This window comes from Hyaena hyaena, unplaced genomic scaffold, assembly GCF_003009895.1.
Source record: "Hyaena hyaena isolate Hyena2069 unplaced genomic scaffold, ASM300989v1 scaffold_17, whole genome shotgun sequence".
Classification (NCBI taxonomy): domain Eukaryota; kingdom Metazoa; phylum Chordata; class Mammalia; order Carnivora; family Hyaenidae; genus Hyaena; species Hyaena hyaena.
The window spans coordinates 5272229-5286145 of record NW_024080648.1 but is presented as its reverse complement, the minus strand read 5'-3'; the positions used below and the strand labels follow the sequence as shown (position 1 = coordinate 5286145).

At 40.7% G+C, this 13917-nt stretch overlaps 1 protein-coding gene across 1 annotated transcript in view; it reads right to left on the bottom strand.

Annotated features, from left to right (window-relative positions):
• TNKS (tankyrase) overlaps positions 1 to 13917 on the bottom strand; it is a 211365-nt gene continuing 197448 nt past the window's right edge. The window contains exon 27 of the mRNA XM_039220634.1: positions 1 to 5663. Within this exon, the coding sequence (XP_039076565.1) occupies positions 5577 to 5663 (87 nt within the window). The 3' untranslated portion in view covers positions 1 to 5576. The remainder of the gene's footprint in view (positions 5664 to 13917) is intronic.

Sequence of the window (13917 nt, the reverse complement as noted above, 5' to 3'; positions counted from 1 at the left end):
TATTTTAAAAATGTTTTTATTGAATATTAAACAGTTACAAGTACTGTTAGACATTTAGCCAAAGCACAGTTACAGGTTAAATATAATCATAAAGATGTCTTAAATAGAAACCCACCATGCAGGCAGGTGACGTTCCTTGATGCCCTCATTTGGAAAGTAGAAGGCGAGGAAAAAAGGTCTTCTGTTCCACGTGAAAGACAGTAAAGACTAGAAGAATTTACATGCTGTAAGCGATTTCCCAGGACCCAGTTGATAGGGTTGCCAGATTCAGTAAAACAAAATAAAACAAAGCGAAAAGCCAGGATTCTTGAATTTCAGATAATGAGAAACATTTTTTATTTATCATCATATATATATATGTGCCAAATAGTGCATGAAACATATTTAAACTACAAAATTATTTATCTAAAATTCAAATGTAACTGGGTGCCTTGTGTTTCACCTGGCAATCCTACACATGGACGAATGCAAAAAAGCAAAGCGAGGGGACTGGAACCCCCCTGCCACTGGTGGGTCACAGAGAGACTAAAAATAAAAACAACACCGATAATGAGCCAAGGAGTCACTACGATGGTAACGCACACAGACCAAGGTCACAATGGGATCGTACGATCACTACTCCAAATGCTGTTGCCGGGAAACACTCTTAGATTTCCTCAAAGCTGGTTTTGTAAATGTTTTTGAGAAACCTCACTGATAAAAGTACCTTTAGAGTGTGCAGCTATCAAAGACAAATACTACTACAACTAAGACAGCTGATCCTGAAACAATGGAAGCAGAAGCAGGTATTGTATGCACATGAAGAGCTTAAATATTTTGTGTGATGAATACAATGGTTATAGGGTCAAGGTCACCTTCTAGGTTGAGGCTATTAATCTCAAAGATTTTGGTTCTGTTCCTACTGCTGTTTTCTAGCTCCTCATCCTGAACCTTGGGGGTGGGGTGGGCATGGGAGTGTGAGAGATACCCCGCTACCAGAGTTTTCCTGCGTTTCTCTGCAAACACTCTCAATCAACAAAGGGCTTTCAGGGCTGCCTGCGGAAATGCACAGAGAGATGTAAAAGTAGCAAAACGATCTGAATTGTGGAGCACAAGAAATCTGTTTGAAAAGAAGAGTGGTCAGGTGAGCGACAGCATAAAGCAGAAAAGAAAACCTGAATGAAGGAAGAGTCCAAATGCAGTCACCTGTGCGGCGTGAATGTTATTTCAAAGGGGGCGGGACCTCTGGCAGATGTAGAAAACTGGTCACACTGTGAGCGGGTTTGGTCTCCTGGGGCATAAAATCTGGAGCTTCCTACTGCCCTTCACTCATAACCATGGCTTATGAGGAGAAAACAGCTTGGGCACCGCTCAGGTACCACATGGTATCACTTCATGAGATGCTGCTGTGTCCACCCCCTCCCCTCTCCTAATGCTGACTAGGTTTCGAAATCTTGCTAGCATTTCTTTAAACCAGAATATCTGCTTGTCCAGGAACTTCAAGCATGGAGAAATCGGGAGGGATTGATTAGATCTGCTCCTTGGCATCTAAGGGAGCCATTACTTGTGAAATAGGTACCCTCATCACATCAGCTTTATGGGTGTGACGTACATACATGGAGACACACCCGACTGACGCCTTTCAAACACTAAGAAATGGAATTCCAACTTCTTATTTATTAGACTATAAAAGGTTAAAAAGTTTCTGCCATAGTTAAGGCTTTTTCTTTCTTAAGAAGAAACACTTAATTGTCTATTAATTTCAGAATGCACAAGGTATCCCAAGGTGCCTCATGCTTTAGGGCGGCTTTTCAGGAAACCATTTCCTATTCACGTGCTGTGTCCGATCAAAGCTCACATGTTATCGTCCCCATTACTTTCTTTTCCTTTTTCTGTCACTGATTTGACATCGAACAAGTTTAAGTTTAGTCTTTAAGTGAATTTCTAACACGGGGGACCCTATCTTAATGTCGGTTTGGAGTGTTCCCCAAATGACCGAAGTCTATAGCCCCGTGGAAGGAAGAAAACTGCCCGACGGAAAACATGGCAAGAAGGCCGCTTAGCACACGTGATCATACGAGTGGGCTCTGGCCACACTGGAGGCGAGGTGCGTGGGCACACACCCCACTTCTGTTCGCCAGGCTGCTTACAGGGGTTGGGGGAGCGTGCATGTAGGGAAGGGAGGGCAAGCAATGGCCACCGGCCCCTGTGCACTTGGCAGCTGGACTGGCATAAAGAACAACCCAGGCAATCTAGTGCCTTCCACTGCTGCTCTTCCAGAACACACCGAGGTGTCAGTTTTTGTATAAAGACTATAATAATAGAATATTAATCTCTATTACTTCATTTGCCATGTTCAGGCATTTCTCTATGTCAATGCACTTTGCTATTTTGAGAGCAAAAGGAAGCTAATCTAGCCGCTGACATCAAGCTCAAGGGGCACCAGGAGGCTGTCGTGAAAACCTCCCAATACTACGTATTCTACTTATGTTACTGAAAAGCTAGAAATTCCAAATTGCAAGAAGGAAAAGGTAAATAAGAATTCTGGTTGTACTGTTAATATTTTGCATAGAAGTAAAACTCTGGCTTCCACGCTGACGTTTGTTAACAAACTGGCAGAATCTCCGGAGCAAAGCCCCGGGGAGCCTCCTACTGGACCCGGCTGTGCTACGGAAGCAGAAGTACAGTCTCCTTTTGCAAGACTCAAGATGAAGAAAGGAGGAAAGTGAGTGGGGTCAAAGGTAACTACGGGAGTTACTTATAGTTCCAGACTAGCAACCTGAGGAAGAGGGAAGAAGGCCAAGTGCAAGGAGTGTCCAGGGCCCTCAACTTAGGAGCGAAGAACGCAGCCGGCAATACCCAGGAAACCGGCAGCGTCGCGCTGGAAGATTTGCCTTTAGAAGTGCAGTAAGGCTGGCGGAGGTGTTCAGATCCTCTCTTCCATTCGGTTTGGGAAAGCATAAGGGCAAGTTCAGGGGAGGCCACACTGGAGTCCTCCAGGTGCCAGCGCTCCTCTAGAGTACACGTGCAAGACAGCAAATGGATTTCAGCCTAAGTGAATGCCATGCTTTTATATTCCAAAGGGATGTTCACGCTGCTATGGATGGAAGTTCCAAATGGAATCAACTGTTACTAACTTGTGGGCACTCATGATGACCTTTGGTTTTCAAGTTTTGAAAAAATGTATTTGGCTCCTGTGAAATATGAACTAACCCATTCTCTTAGCAGATGAATAATAGATACACATTCTTTCGACAACGACTATACACTGGAATCATTACAAGCACTGCAGTGTCTTCCTTACACAAGTACCTTTACTCGGCACACGCAGCATCGGATACAGAACGTCGGCAGGTTAGATACTGAACCACAGTTTGACTTCTCGAGTGTGAGGCTGAAGTTTAACACATCCATTAATCTAGTTAGTACGATGGAAACAACATATAACCACAGTTGAACAGCGGCTTATCTTTTTAATAAAGCCATAAAGCTTTTGGTATCTATACCATATTAACCCTTTTACTGAACTAAAAATCACAGCCATGTTTTACCATTTTAAACTATTTCTAAGTGAGGAGGCAAGTGTCATCCACTTTCACAGCTACTGAAAACGATACGGATGCCATTCCTCCGACCCGTTGTCACAGAAAAAAAGAAGGAAAGGAGGAAAAAAGCCCTCTTAACAAATATTAAACTCCGAAGCTTCGTATGGAATTCTAGTGCTATTACACAGGTAGCCAAGACACGGACACCCAGCAAGGGTCACTAAAACTTCAACAGAAGCAACGACTGAGGTTAATTCTTGATTTCATTTTGAGGACCCATGCAAGATTCTGCTATAAAACTCAAACTAGTTCCTGATGCCTAGTTCTAGTGCTGGACGTAAGCCAAAAAGAAAGCTAAGTGCATATTTTAAGAGCCTATTCTAGAATTTTTGCAGGTAACCATTTTATTTTCCTTCAGGAGATTAACTGAGGTCACAGCCTAATCAGCCTGCATAAAAAAACAAATTCGTTTCCAGAACTTGAAGTTGAAACGGCAAGTTTGTGTCACACTGTTTTTCCTTTTTTTCTCTAATCACATTTATGTTACTTTTGCTTCAAAGCTGAGCAGATGAACGGCATGTCAAAGTAAGTGAGTTATGCAGCCAATTTGATATTTAGTTCAGGTGAAAAGGGCGAGTGTAAAAACTGGAATGGGTAATCTTTTACGAGCATTGATGTGCACCAGGCAAATATTGATTAAAACACGCAAAACAAAGTAGTAATTTCCTGCAGAAACAGTACAGTATTTCTCCACTGCAATTACAAAAATAACCGAATAGAGCTTTGGTTTCAGTATTCTCCTTGTCTGTTGAGAAGTTTGAAGAAATGGTTTGAAAATGTAGTGTAGGGACCTCTGTAAACTACCGGAAGCACCTCACTCAAAATAACCCCCAATCTGGAGTAAATGCAACCGTCCCTGCGCATCTATCTACTAAGGAGGATGTGAATCCTAGCTTTCTGGACTGGAGAAACCATAAAGATTTTTGTGACTCTAATGAAGTATAATAATTCCACTGAATTTGGAAATAAGGCAGCTAATTTTGGGGGCGACTATTCTGGCAGTCCGGGTCAAGCAAGAGAAGTACTTTTTCTTTGAGGAGGCCCTGGGATCCTTTCCTGCAGCGATATCCTGGAACCCCTATCCTGGAACCCCAAGGTCCTCCCACGTGTCAGTGGGGGCCCCCACGCACTGCCCTTTCCCTGGCTGCACTCTCCTCGCTCTCCGCACTAGGCACCCTCCCTCCCAACGCCCCCCAGGCAGGCTGAGAAGGAAAGAGCAGGGCCCACCAGAAGCTTCCATGCCTTCTCTGAGCCTGCATGCTCCTAAGTCAGTCTGACCTTTGTGCCTTTCCCCTATAAGAGGACACTAAAACCTGATGTTTTTCCTTCCCAACCCGATTCACAATGGTAAGAAGTACAGATAGGAAATAGATCAAAGTGAAAAAAAAAAGGGGAAACTAAGTCTCGCTCAGCCAGAAGCTTGTGTTGCGTTGCTAATGATTTTAGTCAGTGTGACTTTGTGCAAAATATCCTCGAGAAGGCTCTGGCTCATTTTCAAAGTAAACAAAAACACACGCACACACCAAAAAAAAAAAAAAAAAACAAAAGGGAAAAGAAAAAGAATGATGCATGTTTAGAAAACATTTAAAATGAGCCTGACATATGTATTTGTTACATACACGTGCCATATATAACAAAGCAAACGTAGTGTGTATATTGTGAAATTTGGGGAAGTACATGTTATGTTTTTTTTTCCATTTCCAAGACCAGATCAAGGCAATCTTGTTTGAGAAATGGACAATTGCAATGCAAATGAGCCTGAGATATGTCAAAAGGCCGCCCCTGTAAACATTTCCTCAAAGGGAACAGTAGCAGTTGAGTATGTATCAGTTACTCATACTATCCTCATCACTATCGCAATGCTTTATAAAAGACAAACAGCTTATTTCTAGGCTGTCAGGGATTTACGGAGTATTGATTTTGTTGGAAACAATCCACTGTAATCCAGTCCCAAGTTTAAATCCGATCTGGCCTTTCCCCGGGGGGCCTTCACTAGGTCTTCTGCTCTGCGGCTGTGGCGGTTTGCGAAGGAGCTTCTGGCTTCATGATCTGGTACGTGATGAGATACTCTGGGTAGGCCTGCAGAGGACAGTAAGGGAACAAAGCACTCCTTCAGCGGGTATGATAGCACGTGGGTGTCTCAGAGGCCGTAGTTCACCATCACGATTCTATATAGACCCAAAATCCTGCAGAGGCCAGCCAATCAATAGGTGCTTAAGTCACACACACACACACACACACACACACACACACACACACACACACACACGATCTACCTGTCTCTTGTACATAAACATATACAGACCCTCTGATCTGGAGAACCGTTTTAATGTTATCTCCACTTTGAGTACTTTAAAGTGTTGCATTCACCTGTCACGCACAAGCCACTCACAGGAAAGCTAAGGCGGGAGAAAATCTCTCTCTGTCACATAGCATATGTTTAATACAGTTTGTTAAGTCAAAGAGTAATTTGGCCAAATCGATTTCAAATTAATTTCCAACTAATGAATCACAAACAGAACGTACTGCACGAGAAGGAGGAAGAGTGAGGCCTGTGGAGTCACTAGTTGAGTAGAGGCAACAGTCTGGAGATAATGTTTTAAAAGGTAACTAATGAAAGGTAACTTTTACAGGTAACGTAATGGTTCAGATTTAGACCCTCTACCCCAAAAATTCTCTCTTTCCTCTTTTTCTTGTAGTACATAATGAAAGGCTCAGTATCTGGAGTGAGAAGAGTACTTCTTAGGGGAAGTTGTTACAGACCGTCACCAGAAGTCATTACTAAGACAACTGAGTGGGGGGCAAAACCCCTTAATACCCATGTGCACAACAGAGGAGTCTTCAACCCTAAATATAATGAGACAGCTAGATGCAGTATTTCAGAGCACTCTTGGGATGGAAACTAGTATCTGTGGGTAGGTAAATGTTTTGGGCCCAAAAATAATTTGCTGAATGCTGACTTACAAATTACTTGTATATAGATATGGAATAATAATTTAAATAAGGATAAAAAAACCTGGACTTTAAAAAGATATATGAACATCTATGTTCACTGCAGCACTATTTACAGTAGCCAAGCAAGAAGCAACTTTAGTGTCCATCGACAGATGAAACGATAAAGGTGTGGTGTATATACGTGTGTGTGTGTGTGTGTATATATGTATATATATGTGTGTGTGTGTATATATGGAATATTACTCAGCCATTAAAAAAAAAGGAGATCTTGCCATTAGGGACAATATGGATGGCCTTAGAGGTATTTCCTGAGTGAAGTAAGTCAGGCAGAGAAAGAAAAATACCACAGTGCTTTCACTTATATATGGAATCTAAAAAACAAAACAAAACAAAACAAACGCAAGAAAATGCTAGCAAACCAAATCCAACAATACATTATAAAAGTCATTCACCACAATCAAGTGGGATTCATTCTTGGGTTGCCAGGGTATTAATATTCATAAAAAAGGCCATATATGTAAAGTCCACAGCTGACATCATCCGCAATAATGTAAAAACCGAGAGCTTTCCCCGTAAGATCAGGAACAAGACAAGGATGTCTGCTCTCACCATTTTTATTCGACATAGTACTGGAAGTCGTAGCACAGCCATCAGATAACACAAAGAAGTAAGAGGCATCCTAATTGGCAATGAACAAGTAAAACTTTCACTATTTGCAGATGACAAACTATGCTATATTCTACACTATCTGTATTTAGAAAGCCCTAAAGACTCCACCCCAATCTGCTAGAATTGGTAAATGAATTCAGTAAAATTGCAGCATACAATGTACATAAATCTGTTGCATTTCTATACATCGACAATGAAGCAGCAGAAAGAGAAATTAAGAAAACAATCCCATTTACAACTGCACCAAAAATAATAAGATATCTAGGAAGGGGGCGCCTGGGTGGCTTAGTCGGTTAAGCGTCCGAATTTCGCTTAGGTCATGATCTCGCGGTTTGTGGGTTCGAGCCCCGCGTCGGGCTCTGTGCTGACTGCCAGCTCAGAGCCTGCAGCCTGCTTCAGAGTCTGTGACTCCCTCTCTCTCTGACCCTCCCCTGCTCACGCTGTCTCTCTCTCTCCTAGAAATAAATAAAAATATTTAAAAAAAAAAAAAAAAAAGATATCTAGGAAGGTAGCTTATAACCAAATAGGTGAAAGACCTATACTCTGAAAACTATAAAACACTAATGAAAGAAACTGAAGATGATACAAAGAAATGGAAAGACATTCCATTCCATTCCATGCTCATGGATTGGAAGAACAAATATTGTTAAAATGTCTACACTACCCAAAGCCATCTATATATCTAATGCAATTCCTATCAAAGTATCAAAAGCATTTTTCACAGAACTAGAACAAACCATCGTAAAATTTAAAAGGAACCACAAAAGACTCTGAACAGCCAAAGTCATCTTGAAAAAGAAAAGCAAAGCTGGAGGCATCACAGACTTCAGGCTACATTACAAAGCTGTAGTGACAAAAACAGTAAGATACCCGCACAAAAACACACTGATCAGTGGAACAGAACAGAAAACCCAGAAATAAACCCACAGTTATATGGTCAATTAATCTTCAACAAACCAGGCAAGAATATCCAATGGGAAAAAGATGATCTCTTCAACAGTGTTGGGAAAAATGGACAGTAACATGCAAAAAAAAAAAAAAAAGAAACTGAACCACTTTATTATACCATACACAAAAATAAAATTCAAAATGGATTAAAGACCTAAATGTGAGACCTGAAACCATAAAAATTAAAAAAAATTTTTTTTTAATGTTTTATTTATTTTTAGGAGAGAGAGAGAGAGACAGCGTGAGCAGGGGAGGGTCAGAGAGAGAGGGAGTCACAGGCTGAAACAGGCTCCAGGCTCTGAGCTGGCAGTCAGCACAGAGCCCGACGCGGGGCCCGAACCCACGAACTGCGAGATCATGACCTAAGCGAAAGTCGGACGCTTAACCGACTAAGCCACCTAGGCGCCCCATGAAACCATAAAAATTTTAGAAGAGAGCACTGGCAATAATTTCTCTAACACTGACCATAGCAATTTTTTTCTAGGTATGTCCCTTGAGGCAAGGGAAACAAAAGCAAAAATGAACCGCTGGGATTTCATCGAATGGGAGAAGATATTTGCAAATGACATAGCCGATAAAGGGTTAGTATCCAAAATATATATAAAAAAACCCATGCAACTCAACACCCTCAAACCAAATAATCCAATTTAAAAAATAGGAAAAAGACATGAACAGACATTTGTCCAAAGAATACTTCCAGATGGCCAACACACATATGAAAAGATGCTCATTATCACGTATCATCAGGGAAATGCAAATAAAAACTATATGAGATATCACCTCACACCTGTCAGAATGACTAGAATCAAGAACATATGAAACAACAGGTGGTGGCGAGGATGTAGAGAAAAAGTAGCCATTGTGTGCTGTTGATGGGAATGCAAACTGGTGTAGTCACTGTGGAAAACAGTATGGAGGTTCCTCACAAAATTAAAAAAAAACACTACGCGGGGCACCTGGGTGGCTCAGTCGATTAAGCGTCCGACTTCGGCTCAGGTCATGAGCTCACAGTTCGTGGGTTCGAGCCCCGCGTCGGGCTCTGTGCTGACAGCCAGCTCAGAGCCTGGAGCCTGTTTTCGATTCTGTGTCTCCCTCTCTCTCTGACCCTCCCCTACTCACACTGTCTCTGTCTCTGTCTCTGTCTCTCTCTCAGAAATAAATAAAATAGAAAAAAATAAAAAATAAAAAAACACTACGCTATGATCTAGCAATCACACTATTGGGTATTTACCCAAAGAATACAAAACATTAATTCAAAGGGATATATGTACCCTGATGTTTATAACAGCATTATACCAAAGTGTCCACTGACTGATGAATGGATAAACAAGAAGTGGTATATACATATACAATGGAATATTACTCAGCCATAAAAAAGAATGAAAGCTTGCCATCCGCAAAGACGTGGATGGGGCTTGAGAGCATAATGCTAGAATGAAAGAAGTCAGTCAGAGAAACACAGATACCACAGGATTTCACTCATATGTGGAATTTGAGAAAGAAAACAAATGAGCAAAGGGAAAAGGAGAGACAAACCAAGAAACAGACCCTTAACAATGGTTACAGAGGGGCAGTGGGTGAGGGGATGGGTGAAATAGGTGGTGGGGATTAGGGAGTGCACTTGTTGTGATGAGCACTGGTGATGGATGGAAGTGTGGAATCACTATAATGTACACCTGAATCTAAGAATACACTGTATGTTAACTGACTGATATTTAAATAAAGTCTTAAAAAAAAAAAACTTAAACAAAACAAACCAACCCAGCCTCACAAATGCAGAGAATAAGCTGGTGGTTGCCAAATGGGAAGGAGGCGAGGGGACGGGAGAAATAGGGGACAGGCATTAAGAGGTACAACATTCTAGTTATTTAAGTAAGTAGTGGGGGTGAAAAGTGCAGCATAGAGAATACAGCTGATAAACAAGAAAAAAACCTGGACTGTTGAATACTTAAAATGCAGAAGTAAACATATAGTTGACTCACTAAATTACTTCTTTCTAATTTTACCTCTGATTTTTAGGAGGCAGAAACTGTTACAGGTCTTTGCCTCCACTTTCTTCATCTATACAGGGGATCAGTAATAATACTAAGATTTTTGTGAGGATTAAATACAAAGATCTTAGAATGGGTTTGGCCTACTGAGAATCTAGTATGTATAAGTCGTCACAATTCACAGTATGATGATGATGTATTAAAGACAAGTCCCTCCTGAGAGGGTCTCAGCAAGACTAAAAAGAACAAAAAATGTACATGTTTTTAAGTTGTAACTGTGTACACATGTAAGGAAACACCATCACTCATAATATTCTTTCCTGAAATTCTAGTCTGCTCTGGTTTGCCTTAAAAACAGCAATGGTTTCTTATCTTCTTAGTACCTCTAGTTGGAATAACACCGTTAACAATCTTCATCTCTTCTGACTTTCCAATCTGAAGCTTCCATAACTAAAAAGTTTGTAGTCTTATTTTATTATGATTTGAACACTGCTTAATTCCTGAAATGGTTTTAAATGGTATTTTGGTTAACTAGTTACTACAATAGGCTAGGTCAGCAAATCTCCTAATTCTAGAGTTGGGTATAAACACTCTAGGGAAGCTCAAGCACTCCTGGAGAAATGGACAAACTGCCTAGTCAACGAGATGGTTTAATGGTCAAGAAAACTATTCACCCCCAATATACATGTACTGAGCATCTCTGTGTATAAAAGGCAGCCTGCGGTGAGATAAGGTCCTTTGCTGTCAAGGAGCTTCCAGGCTTGCTTGGGAAGATAAGTCAGACCCAAAAAAAGAAGAATTAAAAAATAACCCAAGCTGGCATGTGCCAAGTGTCAAAAATGAGTGTGAAGCACACTCCTACTTCTTTTTGTCCCGGCGAAATGTCATATCTACCATACTTCGTGTGACACATTCTTTTTGCTTGCAGAAAAGCCGCTGAAGCAAAGGAGTTGGTAATGCTGGTGTTTACATTTTGGTGGCGCACTATTTAAGGCGATCCCTGTCACATGTCAATTTTAGGCAGGCAGATTCTAAGACTCCAGTGGTATGAATGACCAGGGCCTGATTCCTGCAGTTAGGCTACGGCACTGTGTGTGCAGCTGAGATACTGACTACAGACATTCAAGTCCGGAGGGACATAAGACAAGGGAATCATTTCACCGCAGGACGAGAAGGGCACAGGACCAACCAACAAGTGTTACTTCCTGTCAAGTCACTTTACGTCCACCCTGGTCCTAAAAGCATGAAATGTATTTTTTTTTTAAGTTCCTGTAAGAAAAAAATTCAACAACCACTTTGGTAACTAACTGCCTTTCAGGAGCCATTCCTTAATCCAAATCCCCACTGTTATCTAAACTCAAACACTTTGTGTTTATTCTTCACAGGGATGAAGAGGAAGTCATGGTCTCATGAATAATTTTACGTATTTGAAAATCATGGTATAAATTATTGTACAATTTTCTCTTTTCCAGGTTAAGTAACTACATTGTTTATGTCACTTCTGTAAAATTAAGGCTAAATCTCAGTAGCAACCAATGGCCAGAGACTACCTCTCCTTTAGGGCTAATTTAATGTGATGCTTAAAGTACAACATACAAAAATACTTCTGACATTTTGAGTCCAGCCATATACTAAAACCAGAACCACTTTTCTTCCAAGCATAATTTTGAACATATCTTTTCAATTCTAAAGAAAGAAACAATCTCACCAATGATGAAGGATACTCCTTAAATCAACCCTCTGAATAAGACATTTGTGTGCTCTTGAAAGTGTTAGCACTAAGGGTAAAGGATTTAAGGTGTAACTAAGAGGAAAGAAGTCAAGTTAGCAAAAGAAAACTTCATGCAAACTTTAGGAGCAACTGCTAAAATGGACACGGAAAATGACAGTCACCAGACAATACAGTTAACAATATCCATGCAGGCAAGTACACCCCGATATGGAAGAACAAGGGTGCTTCCCTGAAGTAACACTACTATCACCTGCATTTCATTGTGGAAGGGACCTTTTTCTTTCAAATAGATTTGGACCACATCATTCTCTAAAATTCTTTTAGCAAGAGATTCTAAACAAGTTATCAAGCCAAATTACTGGGGAAATGATTGATCGGCAATTATCAGAAAGGTAAACCTATTATTTTTGAAGTAGCCCTCATTATTTCTTTCCACCCAAATATGAGATACATTGTTTTTACTATAGGTAACTTCCTTGAAAAGTGTATAGTGAAGACAACTGAAATCACCTAAAATCTTAATATCTAGAGATAACTGCTCTTAAGTTTTGGGGTTGCTTCTGTTTAACATAAATGTTGTAAATATATATTTTTTAAACTCACAGGCATATAACCATACTAACACCTATTTAATCATTCTTTTTGTTGAATATTTAGGCAACTTAAAATTTTCATTATGGTAATCCAGAACAGTGGTGGCCATCCTTGTATGGTTTTGTGGGTTTCTTTTTGGTGGTGGTCATCATTTGATCATAATGAACACAAATTTCTAGAAGTGGAATTGCTGGATCAAAGTGAAAGCATTTTCTTTACAAGTATGGGGTTTCTGATTTACACAGAAAATTTTGACAAATTTGTTCTTTGGCAGTTTTTAAAAACTTTTTATTTGGAAAAAAATGCAAACTTACATATTAAATTGCAAAAATGAAAATGCCATCCAAACACCTGTATACACCCGTTACCCCTATCCACCTATTGTTAAGCTTTTATTTACCCCTTTTGCTTTGTTATGTATGCCCTCCCCCACCTCTCTATATACTAAGGAGACAGACAGAGGCCCATATTTTTCTTGGGCCACTTGAGAATAAGTTCTTTATCATCATGGTTCTTTAACCCTCAAATATTTATTTCCTAAGAATAGGGATACTCACTTACATAAGCACAGGATTGAACTATAATTTTATGCTGACGTAATACCTATCCTTCATATTCCAATGTTCTTGGTCAATTTTTTAAAAAGTTTATTTTTGAGACATGGCGAGAGAGTGGGGGAGAGGCAGAGAGAGAGAGAGAGAGAGAGAGAGAGAGAGAATCCCAAGCAGGCTCTGCACTGACACTGCAACACAGGCCTCAAACTCATGATCTGTGAGATCCTGACCTGAGTTGAGAGAGGAACAGTCAGATGCCTAATCACCTGAGCTGTCTAGGTGCCCCCTCAGTGGATTTAATAATGCTGTTTCTCTTCTAATACCAGATTCAATTGGGGGGCAAGGCCTTAAGTGAGTTGTCTTGTCTCTTGGGTTTCATTTAATCTGGAAAGTTTATTTTTTTATTTTTGAGAGAGACAGAGTGCGAGCAGGGGAGGAGCAGAGAGAGAGAGAGGGAAACACAGAAATCTGAAGCACGCTCCAGGCTCTGAGCCTGACACTGGGGCTTGAACCCATGAACTGTGAGATTATGACCTGAGCCAAAGGCGGATGCTTAACCAACAGAGCCACCCTCATGCCTCTAATCTGGAAAGTTTCTAAAGCCTTTCTCTTTTATCATATTTACATTTCTGAAAAGTCTAATCTTTCCACATTAAAAAAAAGTTTATTTCTTTACTTTGAGAGAGAGAGAGGGAGAGAGAGCGCGTGAGCGAGCGCATCATGAGCAGGAGAGGGACATAGACAGAGGGAGAGAGAGGATCCCAAGCAGGCTCTGTGCTTTCAGCACATGGAGCCCAATGTGGGGCTCAACCTCACATACTGTGAGATCATCACCTGAGCCAAAATCAAGAGTTGGACACTTAATCAAATGAGCCACTTAGGTGCTCCAT